Source organism: Megalobrama amblycephala, linkage group LG17, assembly GCF_018812025.1.
Source record: "Megalobrama amblycephala isolate DHTTF-2021 linkage group LG17, ASM1881202v1, whole genome shotgun sequence".
Taxonomy (NCBI): domain Eukaryota; kingdom Metazoa; phylum Chordata; class Actinopteri; order Cypriniformes; family Xenocyprididae; genus Megalobrama; species Megalobrama amblycephala.
Genome location: NC_063060.1, coordinates 5,942,434 through 5,964,900, shown reverse-complemented (window position 1 = coordinate 5,964,900; position 22,467 = coordinate 5,942,434). Strand labels below are relative to the sequence as shown.

The 22,467-nt window shown below is 36.2% G+C and overlaps 1 protein-coding gene and 3 long non-coding RNA genes across 7 annotated transcripts in view; 1 reads left to right on the top strand and 3 right to left on the bottom strand.

Annotated features, from left to right (window-relative positions):
- LOC125249974 (CD48 antigen-like) overlaps positions 1-22,467 on the bottom strand; it is a 104,983-nt gene that overhangs the window by 48,778 nt on the left and 33,738 nt on the right. For 3 of the 4 annotated variants that reach the window (XM_048162239.1, XM_048162244.1, XM_048162238.1), the window contains one exon: positions 19,436-19,732. The exons of the other annotated variant lie outside the window; for it this stretch is intronic. In XM_048162239.1, coding sequence (XP_048018196.1) covers positions 19,436-19,732 — 297 coding nt within the window. The remainder of the gene's footprint in view (positions 1-19,435; positions 19,733-22,467) is intronic. 4 annotated transcript variants of the gene reach the window in all.
- On the top strand, positions 1,152-2,787 carry LOC125249982. Its single transcript, XR_007180706.1, has 2 exons — positions 1,152-1,269; positions 2,386-2,787. It is a non-coding gene; the product is annotated as an uncharacterized LOC125249982 (long non-coding RNA).
- On the bottom strand, positions 2,591-6,692 carry LOC125249980. The gene is made up of 3 exons (XR_007180705.1): positions 6,456-6,692; positions 3,939-3,989; positions 2,591-2,664 (listed from the first exon to the last, which is right to left on the bottom strand). It is a non-coding gene; the product is annotated as an uncharacterized LOC125249980 (long non-coding RNA).
- On the bottom strand, positions 11,254-15,551 carry LOC125249979. Its single transcript, XR_007180704.1, has 3 exons — positions 15,488-15,551; positions 12,743-12,838; positions 11,254-12,532 (listed from the first exon to the last, which is right to left on the bottom strand). It is a non-coding gene; the product is annotated as an uncharacterized LOC125249979 (long non-coding RNA).

Here is a 22,467-nt window from a genome sequence, read left to right as displayed (position 1 = left end):
CGGACATTGTATGCCCGAATTACAACAACTTCCTGTTTCATGGCGAAACAACGAATTTTGTCAGTGCCACCACGGACATTAACCTCTCAAAGGCCTTTAGATTAGACTGACCAAATATGATGATGATCTGATTAAAGCTCTAGGAGGAGTTCGTTAAGTCTGGAAATGGCAAAAACTGCAAAAATTCTGCAGAGACAATCCTGTTTGGTTTTCAGATTTTGCACCCAGGGACTTTTTTGTAGGTATTGGGCTATTACATCTGTCTACCGAATTTCATACTTTTACATGAAACGTAGCACAAAGGGTGCTTAATTGAAATTTTATCGAGCCATTTTGCCACAACTCATTCTGAAACCCATATCAGACGTAAATTTTCACCACCTCTGATTTCGAGCATGTTTAGGCCCTTAAAAAATGTGATTCATTTCAGAGAAGAAGAAGAATTGACCGAGCAATTACAATAGGGTCCTCACACCATCGGTGCTCTGGCCCTAATAAAGCAATAGAGCATTAAACATGCAGAAACACATTTTGTCTTTTATTCAATAAACATCTCATTATTATATGTGGACCATAAGTGTGTAAGAGTGTGTGTGTGTGTGTGTGTGTGTGTGTGTGGGGTTGCATGTAACGTGTCCATTACTCAAAAGGTTTTTAAAACATTTTTTTCAATTCACAATTCAGCTTTGCACCACACCCTTCCTTGCAGTAACAGTGTTTACTCATTTAGCCTGTTTTCCAGAGAATAAACATGCTTGTTTTTGTAATGAATTAATTTGCTTGTACAACCAAATCAATCAAGATTTATATTTTGTAGAAAGAGAGTTCTTTTTTTCTTATTAATTTTATTATGCTGTTCTCATGACAGCTGTATGAGAAATGTAAAGACAACTGTGTCTCAGGTTGTTTATAATGCCAAAGGAATAGAGTCCAGGAAAATTCGACAGCATCCCAGATAAGAAGTGAGGAGAACTTTATCTTCAAAAAACCTCTGTTAACTGATTTAACTTCATCTTTGACATCTTTATTGAGCATATTGGTCTCTTTATTTGGTGTAACTGTAATTCCCCTATATAGAACTTACAACATGTTTAAAAGAGGAAACTGATAAGTTGCTTGAAAATAGTGAGATGTGTCACAAGAAAACATTACTAAGAACTAATCACAACTCAGTCAGTGGAGGAAACGAGAGTGTTAAAAAAGAAGAAAACTTTCCGACGCTCAGCCATCTGGAGCTCCAGGAAAAACACTTCCTTCTCATCAGGATGTGTGAGTGTACTATTTCATTAATGAAACAAAAGTTGATCATAATGAATGAAGGATAAGAAATTATAACCTTATTTACTGTAGATTACAACCAAAGCAGAAATAACACCACTCTGGAAGATACACTGCATATTCATAGTGCCTACAGTATGTAAATATGTGTAGACTTAAGCCACACACAAAAAAAAAAAAAAAAAAAAAAACATAACAAAATGTCAAACCAAGTAGCATCTGACAACAAATAAGTATTTTGGTGGTTTTTAGTCTTCAGTTGCCCTCAATACCCACTAATATTTCAGAACCACAAAATGCCACAACATTTTGTCTTGGATTTTGAATATTTACATTTATGCACTTGGCAGATGTTTTCATCCAAAGTGACTTATATTGTATTGAAGGTATACTGTACATTTTATCAGACTGTAGGTCTTTTACTTCTGTAAAGTTCACTTATTTATTAGAATTTAGTTTCAATTTGATTCTAGTTCCATGCTTAACAGGACTCCAATTTCAATTTAGACTGTTTCTAACTATGATATAATCATAAATATAGTGTATAAACAATAGATGCACAAAACGCATCATATGTGGTATATAGACATTTTTAATGAATTTACAGTGGCTTGAGTCGGGGGAAAGGAGAAAGAGGGGGGCACATAGATAAGCAAGGAGAGAAGTTTGGGCAAGGTGGTGTCTATGATCTTTCTTTGAGATGTTCTCTCCAGATTAGTGAGCTTTATTGTTTTATTGCAGGGTGTTTGTTCTTGTGTTCTGTCTTAGCAGGAAAATCAGAATTTTATAAGATCATTCCCTGAGAATGAAAACCCATGACCTTAGCATTGCCATGCTCTACTGTTTGGGCTATAGGAATGCTGTGTATTTATTTATTTATTTATTTGAGAAATGAAACTGTTTTGCTTGATAAGTGTGCTAGTTCTGTCTTTCATTAAATTCCACTTGTTTTGATATTGTTAGCCTATCTAATGCAGTGACATTAGGATGTCAAATGTGGCTGAAAAGTCTTAAAACTTTATGCACATCAGACTAACTTGTATATTGTGCAGATCATCTCATGTGATTACATTGTTTTTATTCTGCATTGTTTTTAATACTTTAAAGCAGAGTCACAGACACGCCAGGCTCCAGCACCGTCCAATCACAGCGCACTCCCTCACCAGAGTACTGATCACACACACCTGCACCCAATCATCATGCCAATCAGCCAGCACATAAAAGACACTCACACTCACTCACTTACTGTCCGGTCTTTTTTGCATTAGGACTTATCTCCATGCTTACCTCAAGGACTACATTGCTATACTTACCCGTTTCCAAGTCTGTGTGTGAGTGACTTCTGTCTCCAGCTTGTCTCTCCCTCCACATCTAAGATCATTGAGTCTACAAAGCACAAAGGACAATATCACTTCACCATCACCCATCATTCACATCAAGATCATTTGTTTCCTCACCTGTTTGCACCTAATCCTCTGCTGTGTGTCAATAAACAACCATTACCTGTTATCATCTGTCTCCAACCCTTCTGTATTGTAACAAGCAGTTGATCTACTGTATTTAGCAATGACCATTTGTTTTTGAATCACCAAAAATGCATCTTAATACCTGGTGGATTTTATAGTCTTCAGTGTTGGGGAAAGTTACTTTTAAAAATAATGCATTACAATATTGAGTTACTCCCTTAAAAAGTAACTAATTGCGTTACTTAAGTTACTTTTTATTCAAAGTAATGTGTTACATTACTTTTTCTCACCTGGGCTGGGCTTGCTTGTTTTTCAATAACAAAAGAAGTACAATTTTTGGCAAATGTTAAGGCCTTTTCACACTAAAAGTGAAATGAATAAGCCTCAGACTGAAGGAAATGGATATTTATGCCTGTACAGTAGAGGGCGCAGCTCAAACAAACCTTTCAGCTATGCTGCCATTCTGGATCAAAGAAGAATAGCATACAGGAGGAAGTTCAACACTCTTATTTTTAAATCTAATCTAAAGTAATTTTTGCTTATTGGTTAAATTAGATAAGGACAGTAGCAAAGACATTGTTTAATAAAGTGAGATTATATACATAAAGTATATTTGTGTAATTTAATCTAGTTAATTATTACAGGTTTACATAAAATTGAGATTGCATTTCTCTTTTTTAAATTTTTTTCTTCATTTTGAGGAATACTGAATGTGCACACAACACCTCTGAACTTTGTTTTTCTCAACATGTGGACAGGAGAGTCAGTCAATAAATGTGGAAAAAGTAACTTGCGTTACTTATTTGAAAAAGTAACTCAGATATTTTGTTGTATATTGAAAAAGTTATTACTAGTTAGTTGAAAAAGTTACTTAACTAGTTAGTTGAAAAGGTAATTGATTATTTAACTCATGTAATGCATTACTCACAACACTAGTCTTTATTTGAAAATACTATGTCTCCATCTGGTGGCAAACTACAGCCATTTTTCATACTGAATTAAGCAATAATATATGTTTAACAGCAGAATTTGTGGGGAATAACTACATTATCCAATGATCTAAAGAAAATCCACCAATCAGAGTCAAAAACCTTTCAGTTAAAGTTGCCTTCACCTCGTACACGTATTGTTACAGATCTACAATCATGTTCATCAGACAGGACTCAGATTGTACAGTTTTCAGATTTTACTCACCTCAATAAGCTTTATCTGAGAGTGTTGACTGCTGAGGAACATCATCTCCTTCTGATGAAGACATTCATAACCATGTTACACCTCTGACATCTTAGTTCATGTGTTGAGAGCAGTTAACAATATCTCCAAGACTATGTCAAGAATCAACAAAAGGTTAATTTAAATAATATATAAAGTAATAATTGTTTAACTGGACAAGAAACATATGGCATATGGCAAATAAGATACAATGTCGCCATCTAGTGGTTATCATTCAAAATGCTCTAAAAGAGCATTGTAGGTATAAGTACATGGTTGTGTTTGTACTTATTTTCTTATTCTTCATTAAATTTATACACTAGAATTGAATGAGCAAAATAGTTTCAACAGCATGGCGTCTTTTCACTAATTTATCTATATTTCTGATCTATCTTTAACAAAACTTAATACACATAGACCACATGACATTTTGAGGACGTGCACTGATGGATATTTAAATAAACATGGCAACCAGATCTTTGCACAAATCAGCTCTAGCAAAAATTAGGAAAAGAATTTTGATCCATTAAATCGTTTAGCAGACCTTGAAGCCCCAAATGTATTTGATTTATTTACTTTTTCTCAATGACATATAACAGTTTGTTCTGTGTAGTATTTCTGCATTCAAGTATTATACTATATTATAATTTCTACAAAAAATATTACTGTTACATTATGTGATGTGGTCCTTACAAATGCACACAACTAGATATAATTCTAGAAGGCAAACTTTAATCATCAAACATACAAGAATGAGGATAAACCCAGGAGAAAACCACATACAACAAACGAGAATCAACAGAGGGTATATACTATATATACACATGACAAACAAAGAGGACTAATTAACAAGACACAACTGAAACGAGGACTCTAATCAAATCAGTAGCCAAGGATACAGGCAAGAGGGGAAACAGAGAGAACTAGAGAATTAGCAAACTAGAAAACCAAGTAAGAAACTGAAGACAGGGATAAACATGAAAACTGATAAAAAACAAACTTTAAACTGACAGAACTCTGACAATTACATGATTTATTTATTAAGTGTTTACTTGGTTTTAGTTTCAGTTCTACAAAACATTTTAGAGTAAAAAACATTTTACACAAATACAACAACATTTAAAAAGTACATGTTTTAGAATGCTACACATATAGAAATAAATGATAAAACTGGATTTGCATTTAAGCATTAGCTTGGCTTTATACCTGTTTGAATTGAAATGCATACTTGCTAATATATCCATCTGCAGTTTTACAAAACATATAACATGTGGGGCAAACCAAGGTTAGTTGTCACGCAGTTTACTCCCAATGAAAACGATTTTTATATTAAAAATTCATCCTAATTTAGAAGTAATAAGCTATTTTCTATCTTGTTTTTTTTTTCCAAATACTTTTTAATGGGCATGTCACATTCAAGACTTACAAGTAAACACCCCCACTGCTATGATTGGGTAGGAGTTTTGCATATTAAAACATGCCCAATATGTAACCTTGTGACTCCTCATCTCTGCGTTGCCCCAGAAACCTGATTTGTTGTATGCTTTCCAACTGAAAGGTTAGGAATAAGGGTATATGTTTTTGGTGGGTTTTTAGTGTGGTCTGGCATATATAAGATTATGTGTTAGGGTTAAGTCTTTTTGATGCCCCCCCCAAACCACTTCACCAGATGTCCCACCCTGCAACTAATTTCATTGGGTAAGGTTACAGTGACAGGTAGGTTTAGGGATCAGTGTTTGTTGTAGGCAATCAGTACTGTGATTGACATGACCAATAAAAACTTAAGAACCGGCTGCAGGGCAGCACGGGCCTGGCTTCTGACATCACACTTGGATGTGGGCCGGGTTGGATGTCCACTGTAGGCTGCTCATTACATGTGTGGGATTGTTTTTTAAAACTTCAGCTTTTGAAAAATATCTTCTTACATAGTTCATAGTTGAAACATTTGCCAACATTGTGAAACAGTTATTTGTATTATGCTTTATAAGTGTTGGTTATGGTTAAGTACTTGGAGTTACCCATAGCTAAAATAAAGAATAACTTGTTTAAAATGGAATTATGAATGAATGTACCATTGTCTGTCTTTCAACAGAGGTTGAAGGATGAAGGATGAAGGCTATTCATCATTCATTCTTTTTGATAAGGTGAAAAACATATACATTGTCATTTGCAGCGTCGTGTTTTAAAATAAAATGAAATGTGTTGTAAGCTAATGTCTTACTCATGAAAAAACAGAAGATGTCGCTCTGAAGCTTTTTTCAGGATTACAGTGAATGGCTTAGATAAAAACAATAACAAAAGCAGCATTCTCTAACATGCTTTCTTCTGTATCTGGGAACCCTCACACTAACTGCAAAAATGCTAATGCAAAGGAAAGCAAATCACAACTATCACAACTGTTTAGTTTGACTGCGGCGCTACAGTATATATATATTCAGTACAAATGATCTGTATCTGAAAAAGCAATATTGACACATGGGAAAAAACACAGATACTCACACTTCGATATTACTGTGGGGTTTAGTTGTCACTGCATTGTTGCTTGAGTAATCCTGTACTTGCGTCTCACATATTTACTACTACATGACATACACGGCACTATGACAATAATGTGATAATGTGACAAAATTCGAAAGTTCTGAGTTTAGTTTCAGTTAAAGCTTTTTTTGACTAATGAGGAAGCTTTGAGTTCTGAAACTTACAGGATATTTTTATATACATGACCCCTTTAAGATCTGTGAGATGTTTGAAACCAACATAGTAAACCAATGCTAGGGAAAACACCTGATTGACAAACAGCCTTGGCTGAATTTCAGAAGAGCACACTAGCATACTATAAATTTCTACCATATAACGATATGGCAGAGATAGTAAGAGCAGGATGCTATTTTGAGATCAGTTTTGAGATACAGATTGCAGAAAGGGAAGTTCCTTTCAGAATGTTTTTACAAATGAATCATCGAAAACTGAGAATAAGCAAATACACTTTATAAATTTATATATATATATATATATATATATATATATATATATATATATATAATTTATAAAGTGTATTTGCTTATATATATATATATATATATATATATATATATATATATATATATATATATATAAAGTGTATTTGCTTATTCTCAGTTTTCGATGATTACTAAGTGCACTAATCATTAATAATTAAAGGGGTGGTTCAATGCGATTTCACTTTTTTAACTTTAGTTAGTGTGTAATGTTGCTGCTTGAGCATAAACAGTATCTGCAAAGTTACATGCAAAACAGTTTAATGCAAACGGAGATATTGTCTTTTAAAGTTATGGCAGTTTAATGCCTACAAAAACGACCGGTTTGGACTACAACAAGCTTCTTCCCGGGTTGGTGACATCATAAACCCTGCAAAACGCCCCCGGGAACACACAACAAAGTGGGCGAGGCCATGTGGCGCAGCATAATGGAAGCGGAAGAGTGGCGAGCGGCGCGACGCGTCAAAAGATAACAGAACCCATTATAATCTGATATTTTCTACACTGGATGCGCCGCTGAAGACAGATTCCAGAATCATGAGTTCAATGCTGGATTTGCACAAAGGCTTTTACTAAAAGATGAAGCAGTTCCTACTTTAAAAGCAGAAGCTGCTGTTTATCGCCCCCAAACTGTAAGTACGTTTTATTGTTTCTACATGTCTTTTAAACGTATAAGTTAGTTCTGTTGCTATTTTTTGGTTGCATCAGGGACATAAACAAAGACCAACATGTTTTTGCTTCTAGCCAGTTAACGTTAGCTAAATTATATTGCATACTTCAAACGTCTATGTTCATATAGACAAACAGTTGTTCATGCTATAAATTAAATGCTACCTTTACAAAAATGCTAGTACTCAATCATGTATTCATGCTACAGTAAAGCTTTAATCAGGATAAAACTGTATATTGAAAGCTAACAAACAGCAGTGACAACATATCTAAACACTTTGACACAAATACTAAATTAAATACCATCCTTTAAAAGCTGCGATTGCAGAGGTTCTTCTTGACCTTCTTCATCTGGGTCTGATTTGGCTCAATTTGATACAGCAATATAGACTCCATTATTTACATTTCTACTGAAGCCCACTTAACCGGTAACAACTAAAATGGTAAGGGGCGTGGCGTTGCCAGACACTTCAGCGAATCACGATGGCTCTGGATACAGTGAGCCAGCTAACCAATCTGAGCACATTGCGTATTTCGGAGGGAGCAGCTTCATAGAAGCAGGAAGTCAGAACAGAGGTGTAGAATAAAGGTAAAATATATAAAAAATACAACTTTTTTTAAAAAAAACGAAGCATTAAGACATGTTAAACTGCACCCCAAAAACACAATCAAGCCTAGAAAAAAACACTTAACCACCCCTTTAATCAACAGTTATACAGGAAAATAAACATGTCTTTAACCTGTTTTATATTAGATAGGGAGAAAAAAAGTAATATGAGTAGTCACAAAATAAAAAGATTAAAAACCTAAAAAGAAACAACTCAAAATGATTGCTGCCATGTTGGCTTTGTGGAAATGAAAGTTCAGTTTCAGACATATACAGTACAAGAAGAAACCAAATCCAACCTCAACCTCAGAAGTCCTTGAGCAGTAAACAAAAACACAAAATAAAGGAAATTCAGTTAAGTAGAAACACATTTTGTCTTTTCATTCAACAAGCATCTCTCTATCTCATTATTGCTGCAAAATATACTTTTTACACTCTAGCTAGCAGCATATTCTGACACTGCATCAGGATGCATATATAAACACAAGTTTACAACAGGCTATAAAAGGAAACCCTGCTCAGTTACAGTGAGATGAGTCACATGAGAACTATAGTCTCAGCTCGGTGTTTAGAGGAAACATGAGCGTTAAAAAACCCCCCAAACTTTCCGTTACACACTCATCTGCGGCTCAAGCAAGAAAACACTTCCTACTCAGCAGTACGTGTGAGTGTACTCTTTCACAAAAAAGTTATAGGCCTCTAGCTTTTCAAATGAACTCTGGAGCAGTTCGCTTGAGATATGAACGCAGACCAACGAACCAAACGATATATTCATAACGGGAAATCTGTTATATAAAAAGCAGTAGTGTCTGATTCTGTGAGTGAGCACATTAGTTACCATAGTTGAAAACTAAAGAGCATCTCTTCATCTTAAAATGTTGTGTAATTGTGCTTCTCAGTGCAAGAATTCTGTCCTTGATTCCGGGTCTACCTGCATTATACCTGTAACATTCATAGGTCTCGACACAGTTAGCCTGCTAGACTGCTGGGATCCAGAGAGAGAGCGTGTTTGAATTTGCTGCAGTTTAAATATAAATGTAGTATATAATTTAACAGCAGGAATGACTGCTACATTCATACAGTGTTTGCGTGTGTGTCGACAGTTACACATAAAGCCACAATAAGCTCATGGAGCTAACTTGTCAATCAGTTTGATGACTCAATCAACCAATAAGAGGACAGTTGTACTCACATATGACTTGCATGAACGCATTTTGGCACACTTTGAAATGTTGCCTTGTGAAAGCGAACCGAACCAGGAAGAAAATGCAACATTGTGTCCCTGTTTCAGAACAAAACAAACGGTGTGAAAATGCTCTAATAAAAACACCATCTCTGTGCCACTTTTACAAATCCTTCAGTTCTTGGAAAAGCCAAGCTAATGTTGATGGTTTTATTATGAGCTCTGTCACAATCGCTCTCTCTCTCTCAAGGACACACAAGGTCAAGTGACGCATCTATACAGTTTCCTGTAAAAACCATCCCGGCATGAGAACTCTTACAAACTCTTATAACAGGCTTACCATAGTGAATCAGGGTAAGACAAATGAGAGAGAGAGGCATGACACCTCACCTTTATTTATACTCTATTAATTATATAAATAAAATTAAAAGGTAGGGTAGGCAATTTCGGAGCTAGTTTTGAAAGCATTGGATCCCATCCTCCCTTCAGAGCGCTCTCCAAATCCATGCCTCCTCCAAAACACATGAGATATCTAAAACGCAGGTCATCTACAACCAGAGCAGATTCAGCAAAGCATCATAAGAGACAGCCTTAAATTACCTCATGTCTCAAAGCTCATAACATTACAATAATAATGAATGTAAAAAACTTACAGAGCTCTTACTTGCAGATTCATTTCGGCATTGATAGTGTTGACATAAAAAAAGCCTAAAGCCGAGTCTGAGGACGTGAACAGCTCCGGACTGAACTGAATGCAATGATTGGATGAATATTTTTTGGTCCTGAGATTCCAAAGATGATATATGTATACATTTTTAAAAAATATTTAGAACAGTTTTATTATTGATTGCTATCAGAATGTGAAGAGAGTTTCAACCAGAATAACAACAAGTTGCCTACCCTAGCTTTAATAATATTTCCTGTATCAATGCAAAAAAAAAAAAAAAAATGCATTAAGTCAGAGTACAGATCTTAAGGATATCATTTAATGGCACACTTAACTTTTAAAACACTCATGGATATTCCAGATAAGGTAACATAAAGATCAAAATCATGAAACTACACATGATAACAAAAAGACAAATGAAGTACAGAACTCTGCAGAGAACAAGGTCCTGTTTGAGACACACACACACAAAAAAAAAAAAAAAGGTAGAAAAGCTGTCACGGCAATGCCCTTTCAAAAGGTAAACCTTTGTACCTTATTCACCCACAAAGGGTGCATATTAGTACTTTTAGGGTAAATATTATTACCTATATGCTACATCTTGAAAATCTTGAAAGACTACTTGTCCCAGAAACAAGACAGCTTTTGTACCATTTTTTCTAAAAGTCCTGAATATCGAAATATTCTTTTAAGATATATAGGGGAGAAAAAAATACTGTCTAAAACAGTGTCTACTGTTTTAAGCCTCTTTTTACATATGCTACTGCTTATAGTGAAAATAAAAAAGTGCTGGTACTCTCTTGTGCGCTGGCTGACATATGCAAACCATTATCACATTTGACATTTCTACAATGAAGAAACAATGCTTTGACTCTGAGTAGCAAATTACTGGCAACATGCAACAAGTGGCAGTAAACAAGAAAAGGTGAAGCCAAAGTTTAAAGAGTAGAAGTGCCCGAACACACATACCAGTGTGTACTGGCCCACTTCAAGCACTCACTGTATTAAAGGGGTCATGAACTGCATTGTTTTATTATTTAATGTTTCCTGGGGTGCACTTATAATGTTAGTATGATTTTTTTGGTCAAATTGGTCATAATTTAGAAATATTTGAAAGCTCTGTTTTAAGGGGCGTGCCTGCCGTGAGACTTCAGTGTAAACACCCACTGCTGTGGTTGGCTAACATCTTTGCATTTGAAATAGCTAAGTATTACATGTTTAACTTTCTTGAGCATGTTTTTACTATTACAGCTTAAGCTTAACTAATCTTGAAAAGTGATTATTATATTTAGATCTATGGCATTATATTGAGATTGTGGCATGAAATGTTGCAGTGATGAGCATGTAGCAGATCACAGACATGTTGAGCACATGAATGCAGTGATCTCGACATTGTAACTTGATTTCTGCACACTAACCAATGTTTTCATGACTAACAGTGCAAACACACTGTAAATAAGAGAATCGTTGATTATTACAAGAGTTTTGGTATGAGTCCAGAGAACTTAGTCACTGATAAACTCGTGCTCGCACTCATCGCGTTTGATTAACAGCTCCAGTGTGCGCTGTTTGATTAACAGCTCTAGCGATTGCAAAGGGAGTGCTCTTTGATCACTTTCTATTAATAATTTAAGTTTAAATAACAGTTTAAATAACTGATTATTTTCATTCTACTAAGAGAAACAATGTGAAGTTGACTGTTAAGTCAACTTCATCAGAAATAAGAAATCACTGGTCACAGATCAGTCATCAAAATGAACACGGTTATCATGTTGTCGCATTACTGTCGAGTCCATATTGTAAATGTCTGTTTGCAAAGCTTGCTCCAAAATTGCGACTGATTTACCAAAGAATCCACAGTGAAATGTACCACATACAAAATAAATAATGCTCAACTGAGACATTCGCATTGCTGAAATTGAAAATACATAAAATGAACACCTAGCATTAGAATCCTTTGGAAGGTGTTATTTATAGTCCAGTGAGTGATCCTGTGCTCTTCTCTCTTCCTCATCTCACTTATACCAGTGGGCAGGGCCAAACTTGCAGTGAAGTAGGTGTTGATTTCTTCTACAGAGGTGGTCTTTCACCTATTTATAATGTCATAAAAAGGCACATTCCAGGAGTTGTTCACTGGGCTTGGTAACATATGTTTTTGAACTACCAAGGAAGTTTTCAGTTCTGAAACTTACAGAATATACTTATAATGATATTCTAAAATATATTATAAAAACTTTTATATATCAAATGTTTAAGGAAAATTTGATTTCTCAGTTCATGACCTCTTTAATGCACATGTGGTCTGCCACGTGGGGATTTACACACTTCTGAATAAACTGTGTGGTCTTCAGTGGCAAATGATGGTTTTTGGTGTTGTCCTATTGTGCTGTAGGTGGTGCAGACAGGATTGTTTGTTTGCATCTGTGCTGATATCTGTTAATATATGATATATAGTATTGTCAAGCTATAGCAACACTGCAATGAACAAAACCAGTAAATCCTTGAATTGAAATTAGAAAAACATTCAGTCTTAAGATCTATTTACAGTTAACTTATTTCCTATTTTTAACTAGAAAATGCTGACCTAAATTAAAATATTATATACAGACTGGATGGATGCACATGTCTTCTTCTATTTCTTACCTCAGGATCAGGCATTTCTTCTGTAAACTCATAGACAGTTTGAGGATTCGCTGTTTTCACCAACATCTCCAGGGGTCTTTGTACTTTATTCTTTGGCTGTAGAACCATCCAATCAAACAGTCATACAAATCATTCTATACCACTTTATACTTGCATGCATATTTACATTTACACTCTATAGTTCATAGTGTGTGGAGTGGACACCCACTTTTATTTCGTCTCGGCCCGTTTAATCCAGTGAAGACAAATCTTAATCATAAGGCATACAGTCTATTGTGAGCAACAGTTTGTGGCAGGCACTTTTCAAATTCCTCATGACAATGGCCCTGTACACAAGGCGAGGCCCACATAGAAATGTTTTACTGAGTCTGGTGTGGAAAAACCTGACACCTAGACCTGAACATCTTGGGCAGTGTTCCTCAAGTCTGTTCTGCAGGCTTTAACTCTAACCCTAATCAAAGTCATCTGAGCATGTTAATCAGAGTTACAAGAAAAATACAGGTAGGCGAGTTTGATCAGGGTTTGAGCTAAAATCTGCAGGGCACTGCCCCCTCAGGGCCAGATTTGAAGAACCTTTCTAGAAGACAAGAGGCTGTTAGAAGTCAAAATTGCAGTTTCAGTGCAGCTTCAAAGGGCTTTAAACGATACCAGACGAGGAATAAGGGTCTTATCTAGCGAAACGATTGGTCATTTTCGGAAAAAATGTAAATGTATATGCTTTATATAAACAAATGATCGTCTTTGTAAGGGCTTCCACCAAAACCGCATTTCCGTATTCTTCAAAAAGTTTATGCTGTTTGTTTGTTTGTTTATTAAGGTCCCCATTAGACACTGAAACAACAGTAGCTATTCTTCCTGGGGTCTCCTCAATATTCATTACATGTTTTACTTATATTTTTTACACCATTCACACAACTGCACACACAATAACAGTATACAAGACGTACAAGAGTTCATAGCAGCTCAATGCCAAAGAAAAGAAAACTCAAAAACAGCTCATTTTCTGGTATCATTATACTACAATACATATTCTATAATTACAACAAAACTAAATCATTAGATTCAACATAAATCTTCCTAAAAATCCACAAAAAATCCACAATTATCAGTAATCACTGTGTGAACAAGAAAAGTTTTAACTTCTTTTGAAAGCATTTTTATTATTTTCCAGCAACAAAAATCCTTGTAATGAGTTCCATGCCACCATAGCTCAATAAAACACTGACCACTGTATTTGGTGAGTTCTGCATGAAGGCAGCACACATCGCATCTCACCTGTTTGTCTAGTGCAATAATTATGTGCATCTGAAAAAAAGGACAACCTACTATAAATTATTTCTGGAGTTTTTGATACTATAATGTTTCTCATAAATGTTACTAAGAAATACTTAAGTCTAAATTTTACAGTTAACCAAGACAAACTATCATGCATAGCAGTCACACTGGTTCTATATGGACAGCCCAAAACAATTCGGGCTACTTTATTTTGAGCTACCTGAAGTCTGTGTAAATTGTTTTCACTTGTATTTGAACAAACAACTGAGGCATAATCCAAATGAGAAAGCACTAACGACTGAACCAGCTGTTTTGTTGTCCAAAAAGGAATTAACTTCCTACAGTGTCTAATAATGGCCATACTTCTATACCCATTTTTTGTAAAATTTGGTTTATTTGACTGTTCCAAGACAGCTTACTATCAACAATAATTTAGTTTCTTCTACTTGTTCAATCAAAGTATCTCCAGATGACAAGTGTAATGTGAGTGTCATTTTTAGAAAATATTTTGACCCAACTGCCATACATTTTGTCTTTTTCTATATTGATGACTAATCTATTAGCACTAATCCATTGTGTGACTAAGGTCAATTCTTTATTTAAGATGTTATTAAGTTGATCTACTGTTCTTGCAGATGCATATAGTGTAATGTCATCTGCATATATTGCCATGGTGGCATGTTCCATCACCAGGGGAAAATCATTAGTAAAAATAGAAAATAGAAGGGGCCCTAAGCAAATGCCTTGGGGCATAGAATAGGGAAGGTGTAGGACATACAGCGTAAACTTTTTGAAGAATACGAAAGTGAGGTTTTGGCGGAACCAGTTGGAAGGCGATCATTTGTTTATATAAAGAATATAAATGTTATATTGTTAAATGTTATAAATGTTATATAAATGTTATATATATATATTATATATATATATAAATGTTTATTGAAAATGGCTGATTGTTTCACTAGATAAGACCCTTATTTCTCGTCTGGTATCGTTTAAAGCCCTTTGAAGCTGCACTGAAACTGTAATTTTGACATTCAACCGTCTGGAGGTCATTGAAGTCCACTATAAGGAGAATAATCCTGGAATGTTTTCATCAAAAACCTTAATTTCTTTCCTAATGAAGAAAGAAGGACATGAACATCTTGGATGACATGGGGGTGAGTAAATTATCAGGAAAATTTTATTTGAAAGTGAACTAATCCTTTTAGAGGGCAACACTTTAGAATAATGGTCTGTCATTATAGGTAACTATCCAGAAAGAAATTCAGCGGGAAAATGGTACTACATTAACAGTTCAGCTATACTTACTGATTAGTTAATATTGTTTCTATATTCGTTAATAGCATAAGTGTTCATTTGACCATTATTCTAAAGTGTTACCATTAAGATCTGTAATGGCTGCACAAATATATTCATAAATTCATATAAAGTATTTTGGGAATGTAAAATATAAAGTATTTTGAAGCTTACCTGAACTTGTGCATAGATTGTATGATCATTCTCTTCTTGGACACCTAATAGTTTTAGAATAGCATCATTTTAAAGAATCACCTGACCACCTGACCATTACTGTCACCACAGAAAGTGTAGGTATGACTATTTGTACGTATGATCTTTGCTTTCCTCGCTATCAGGCACCATATAAGGTTTAAATAAAACTTGTCATGTATTGTAGTGTATTGTTCTGCATTTGACTCTGATATGTATAACCTTTTCATATACAATTGCTGGTCAAGTAATTGAATATCGTGAAAATTCATTTTTTTATTGTTAATTATTTTTAAAAATGAATTCTATGATTCCCTACATTAAAGTAAAACATTTCCAAGTTTTTGTAAATTTTGATGATTCAGATGTGTACTGTATATGCAAAGAAAAAATCCAGTAATCTCAAAATCTTAGTTATTTCCTGAGGGTCAATCAAAAAATGCTTGAGAATAAAAGTTCACTGTCTTTAAAGTATGCTAATTTGATACAACATTTTAGATAAGACAGCACATACCTTTGTTATGACTTGCTCCTAGCACAAATTACAGCATCAGTACAAGTGTTGGCAACTGGAAGTGATCAGCCTGTGGCACTGCTGAGGCACTATTGAGCCTTCAGATCATCTGTATATTGTTGGATCCACTGTTTCTCATCTTTCTCTTGAAAATATCCCATAGATTCAGGTCAGGCATGTTGGCTGGCCAATAAAGCACAGTAATATCATGGTCAGCAAACCACTTGGAAGCGTTTTTTGCACTGTGGGCAGGTGCTAAAGTCCTGCTGGAAAAGGAAATCAGCACCTTAAGCACCTTAAGCATAAAGTGCTCCAAATCTCCTGGAAGATGGCTGAACTTTGCACTAAAAACACAATGACAACACATTGACACGGCCACCCAAATCATACAAATACAGACTTCAAGCAGCTTGGATTCTGTGCCTCTCCAGTCTTCCTTCAACTGCGGGACTCATATGTGAGGATAAATGGCTAATAAACTAATTATAAGAGACTAGAATTTGTCTTAAAATGTATTTATAAGTTTTGCATGTTGTTGGTGGGTGTTATTTACTTTCATAAGTTGTACAGAGTTGTTTAATCTGTATGGTGTCATTCCTCCAGCTGACTGTATAAATATAAGTTGCTATAGTTACAAATAACTATGTCCTCTTTACAATACACAGTTAATTCAACTCTAAGGTCTATCCTATGCCAACAACTTGATTTCCAAAACAATTTCAGTTGATGTCCTTTTGCTAATTTGATACTTCCTTTGTTATGGTTCCAAAAGCAGTGTCTACAGTTGCTAGCCAAAGCAGAGGAAAAGAGCTGGTTTTCTTCAGCTGTTGAAACTAACAACACATCATCAGCTCATATTCAGATTGTGAGAATAAACGCTAATAAACTACTTATAGTAGAAATTGTCAGTATTTATAGGTTTTGCATGTGATTGGTGTGTCTACTACATGTTTAATCTGATGTTCACAATGGGTTGCTGTACAAATAACTATGTCATCTTTACAATACACAGAGTTAAGTTGATGTCACTGATCATGGTGACGTTCTGATTGTGTGGTCAGTTCAGAACAGGAGAATCCACTGGATCTGAAACATATATTTAAGAAAACTGCTGCATTAGGATTCATCATATATAACAGACCTTACAACTGTTACATGTCGTGTTTCTGTGACCTAGTTTTCCCCAGTCTGTTTCATTAGTTCATTTGATCCACCTGTGTCTCGTTAATTATCCCATCACCTTGTTTAGCTCCCTTTGTTAGTCACATGTATATACACCCTGTGTTCTCCTTCACTCCTGGTCCGTTCTCGTTGATGTCTACACGTGTGTATGCTGTCTATATCCTGTTGGAATCTCCTATGTTTAATTAAAGTATTGTTCTTATCGTTATCTTCGTCTTCGTCGTGGTCGTGCTTTGGTACACAGCAACCGTAACAGAAGAACGGACCGAAACAGGTTTTTTTGCAGCGTTTTTTCCTTCAGTTTTTATTTTTGTTTTTTCTCCATGACTCTACCCGCTGTCCAGCTCCTCTGCCTGAAGCAGGGAGACCGCTCGCTGGAACATCACACCAGTGACTTACAGTGAACAACAACTCTCCGTTCACCATCGGCCCTGCTGAGGACGACACCAACACCACTCCACATCCAGAGACCAGCCATCGACTATGTGCACGATGGAGAAACGAGAGCCCACCGCAGACCGTGGAGTTCAACCAGCCGGGACGACCGAGGCCGAACCTGAAGAGAGGACGGAAGGAGTCGTCACCCCGGGGTATGAACCGCAAGGTGTGTCTGACCAGGTGCGTGAGCCCGCTACATCGTGTGCTGTCGAGGGAGTGTTAGTGGAGTTCGAGGGCTGGGAGGAGAGCCCTGCCCACAACCTCACCACGGTGGATGGGATGGCTATTACCACTGAGACGTTTCTGGATTTATTGGATGTGTTTGAGGAGGTAAATTCCCCATGTCGTCTTTCCCCGCTGGTCCCGTCCAGCTCAGAACTGTCTGTGTCCCTGCTGGTCCCGTCCAGCCCAGAACTGTCTGTCTCCCCGCTGGTTCCATCCAGCCCTGTGTTCCATCCCAACTTCCCTCTCCTGCCTCCTCAAACCACCTACTCATCTCTGCCTCCTCTGGTACTCTTCAGCTCCATCACGTAAGCGGATGGACCCGACTCGAAGCTTCAGGCCACCAGCGTCACCTTGGACAAAGGATCTCCTGGCTCCGCCTCCAGCCTTCGAGTCCAACACTCCACCGTGGCCTGTCGACGCGTCGCCTTTGCCGTGGCTCCTCCCTCCTCGGCTCCACCGGAAACCCTCAGCCTCAAGACTCCACCGGGCTCCCTCGTCCCACAGGCTCCGACTTGGTCAGACGTCGTCCAGCCTGCACCTGCAGTTTCACCTGGCTCCCCCTTCAGCACAGAGTGTCTGAAGCATAAATGAAACTAATCCAATCCTGATTGCCATTGCATCATGATGTAATATACACAGCATACACGGCATACACAGAAGCTAAAAAAAAGAGACGCTGGCACACGGAGTTGGCTTTTGTGATGAAGTCACTCCCAGACATGATGAGGTTAGGATTTTATAATCTGCACCTTCCCTCTCCGCCGGGTGTTCCCAAGATGTTCCCCTCACTGTAGTATATTCCACATTAGACATCTAAACTGCTCAAGTCAGATGGTAATATAAAATTTTAATTAATCAGAATTGAGATATTTCTGAATGAACACAGCCAGCCCCCTCAAGAGCTTACTGTGCATGCTCCACACCCAAACAGTAATATACACAGATTGCGTGTGTGTCACCTTCCGTAATTTCATAGGTGAGGTTTCCGATAGGTCACCACTGAGCACATCCACATCCTCAGATGCAGACAGCTCAGCATCTGCATCGGGAACGGGAGCATAGGAGCTGCCAATGAGGGCTGAGAAAGTGCCGAAGCGGGTTTTAAGGTCCTCTGTGATCCCCACAGCATCAGACACGACACAGAGCACGGGCACAAATGAGCTAATTTAAACAACACCAAATCGGACTGACAGTTTGACACAGAGTGCTTTCAGAAGAGCAAAAAGCTAACTCTGTTGTGTGCCGGCATCTCTTTGTAGCTTCTGTGTATGCCGTCGCATGTTACGTCATAACACAATGCCAATCAGGATTGGAAGAGTTTCATTCATGCTTCAGACGATCTACTCTGAGGGCGTTCCACAAAGTGTCGTTACCGATGCAGTGTGAGTTCCCTCAAAAGAGAACAACATAGTATTTTCAGTGCATTTTTGTTCCCTTGTTACTAACAGACCAAACACGGACACTTTCTTGGCTGTTCTTTTATATCCAAGAACTGATATGAAAGATTTGTTACAATGAGATTTGGCTTGATTTTGGTTTTTAATATGGTCTAAATTGCAACTCACACTCACCTATAACAGATACTCTGTATTTTGCAACTTCTTCATTAGGTACAAATATTTTTGCAGTGTAGAGTCCACTGTCTGTCTTCTGCAAGTTCTTCAGTGTTAGAGAGAAGGTTGCTTGATTGAAAACCACATTGTCCTTAAAAATCTTTGGCTGCTTGTTTATGAATGTCACAATACTTTTTGATTTTTCATTCATCCAGACCAGTGTTTGAAACTGTGGTAGTTTATCGGTCTGTATGTCCAGTTGAATAGAACTTCCTGTCTGCACAGAGACAGCATTTTCAGCATTGCACATGGATGCTAAAAACAGAGAGGATAATGCAAAAGATAAAGGTAAATGTTCTTTGTTTTTCTATAATTCCACAAATACACTACACTTTTGTGTTCTGTTACAATTTTTTTAAAAGTATTAGAGGCACAAATGCAATTTTTGTTTTGTAAACTATTAGATATGATAGAGAAACTAACAAATTTCCACACATGAAAAGTAGCCAGCTTAACCACATAAAACCACATATTTTAATACCAAAAAACATATTTCCACATTGAAAGTGTTCACTCGGCGGCCATATTTGCAACACCTCCGGGCAGCTATTTGTTTATCCAAGCCCAATCCTGTCTATTTGAATTGGGGAATCCTGAAATCTCAAAAACATCTTTGCGAACTCACAAATAAATACCATAGGGGAGAACCGGGGCGAAAGTAACGCAGGACAAAAGTAACAAAGCGATTTTCTCAGAGCCCTGACTACATTTGACCGCACGTTTAGCTCGCAACCCTTGACGGAGCTGCCAAATATCACGTGATTTCATCATCGTTTCCCGCGGTTAGGTCCGGAAAACAGTTTTTTTCTGTTTTTTTTACTTTTTTTTTAAATTACAAGTTGTTTCTCATTTCGTGTGTCACTATAATGATCAATCTACAGGTTATTTAGTCCTGTAACACATCCTGAAGTTTGACTTGTCAGTATTTTTCAGTATGAAAGTAATTCAGGTTTAAATGTCCGATGTTCCTGTCAAGTGTTACTTTCGTCCCGCTCCAGTGACAACAAGTGTTTCTTTTGTTCCACTGCTAATGTGGTGGCTTTCTCTGCGTTGCAGCATTTATTAAAACATGTGTATGTCGTATTATACAGAATATGCCAAGAGTGAGGGTCAGAAAGATGTTTATGAGAGGGCATTTCTGGACATTTCTGTTGCTGATTTCTGTATGTCACCATTTATTCACTTAATCTGTTTACATTTACCATAGTCACATTTAGTTTTTAGCCATACCTTAGCTTTTCCACATCCACTTATGAATTTGCAGTGTTTCTATTCAGATGTTTTGTGCATATTTTGAATTTATGCATAAAAACAGCTGGATTGGAAACATGACTAGTACATGATGTTGAAAATTTATATTATGCTAATTTAATTTAATTTAATTTAATTTTCATATTGTTCAAACTGCTGAGAATTTTTTTATAAAATAAATAGACATTGCCCCAAAAAATTATTCTAAACAATTCAGTTCTAAACAGTTTGTACTTTAAGTTTACTTTTGAAACATTTGATGAAAGTGAAATTCTCAATTTGACATGAAACTGTAATTTAATATTTTTTTTTTTTGCAAAGACAAAGGACAAAATATGTTTGCAGTTACTTATTAACAAGGTCATAGTCAGATATATTTAATAAAAACAAGACTAGCACAGAAAAATCTAGCTTGTATTGTTGTGTTACTTTTGACCCACCTGCGTGTTACTTTCGTCCCACCTGACGGGGTCGAAAGTAACAATGTGCAACTTATGTTCAAAGTGAAATTATACTGAAGCCGTTCTACATTTGTACAAAATACCACCTAGTATTGATAGACCACACTTGTGAGTTACTGACCACAGCAAAAATATATCGCTGTCTAAACATTATCTTTTAAAATGACATTTTTGTGAAAAATGGTACTTTCGTCCCTGCTCTCCCCTAGGAAAGGAAAGGAAAGAAAAAGATACAGATAATACAAAAAACAGATAAAAGATACAAAAGATAATACAAAAAAAAAAAAAAAAAAAAAACCTATACAAAATGTACACCTTTATATCAGAGTGTAAAAATATTTTTATAAGAAATCTTTTAAGACCAATTCCTCATTAATCCCATAGGGAACAAACTTTTTAAATAAAAAATCCAAAACGCCTCCCTTCTTTTTCTAATTAAATTAATATTACCTCCTCTCCTTTATATGCTCATTGCCAAAGTATAAAAAGGAAGACATAGGGTGATTACATTCTTTAAAATGTTTTGCTACTGGTTTTGTTATATCACCTCTTTTGATGGAACTCCTGTGTTCTGTAATACGATCCCTTAAACGACGTGATGTTTCTCCAACATATACTTTCTGGCAAGGGCACTTAATTAAATGTATAACATTTTTAGTATTACAAGTGATAAAACTTTTAATATGTATATTCTTTTTGTAGACAGGGTGTTCAAAACATTTAATGTTCCTGGTATATTGGCAGTTAATACAATTACCACATTTAAAATTTCCCAAAGGAACTTTTCCTGTAAGGGTCTTAATTGTTGGTTTATTAGTTGTTCTTTTATTAAGAAAATATTCTAAAGCTTCAAGTCCTTTTTTATGGTCAATATTGGTATATAGGGACTCAATATCAAGTGTACACATGATTATATCTGATTCAAGTCGTGAAAGATCTTTTAGATATACCAAAAACTCAGAACTGTCTTTAATATATGATTTTAGATTGGGGACAAGATCTTTTATATGGTAATCTACATAACTGGAAATTCTGTCCATAAGATTACCTATACCAGAGACAATCGGTCTACCTGGTGGATTTTTTAAGCTTTTGTGAATTTTTGGAAGAACATACAAAAAGCTTATAAGTTTTGTGATTGGTGGATGTTATCATGCAGTTTTTTCATTGGTTCATTGTAAGTTTGAATTCTGTTTCTGTTTGTATTTAAAGGAACCTATACACACCTGAAAACTTTTACCCCTGACGAAGGCCTGTGTGCCGAAATGCGTTGGCAAA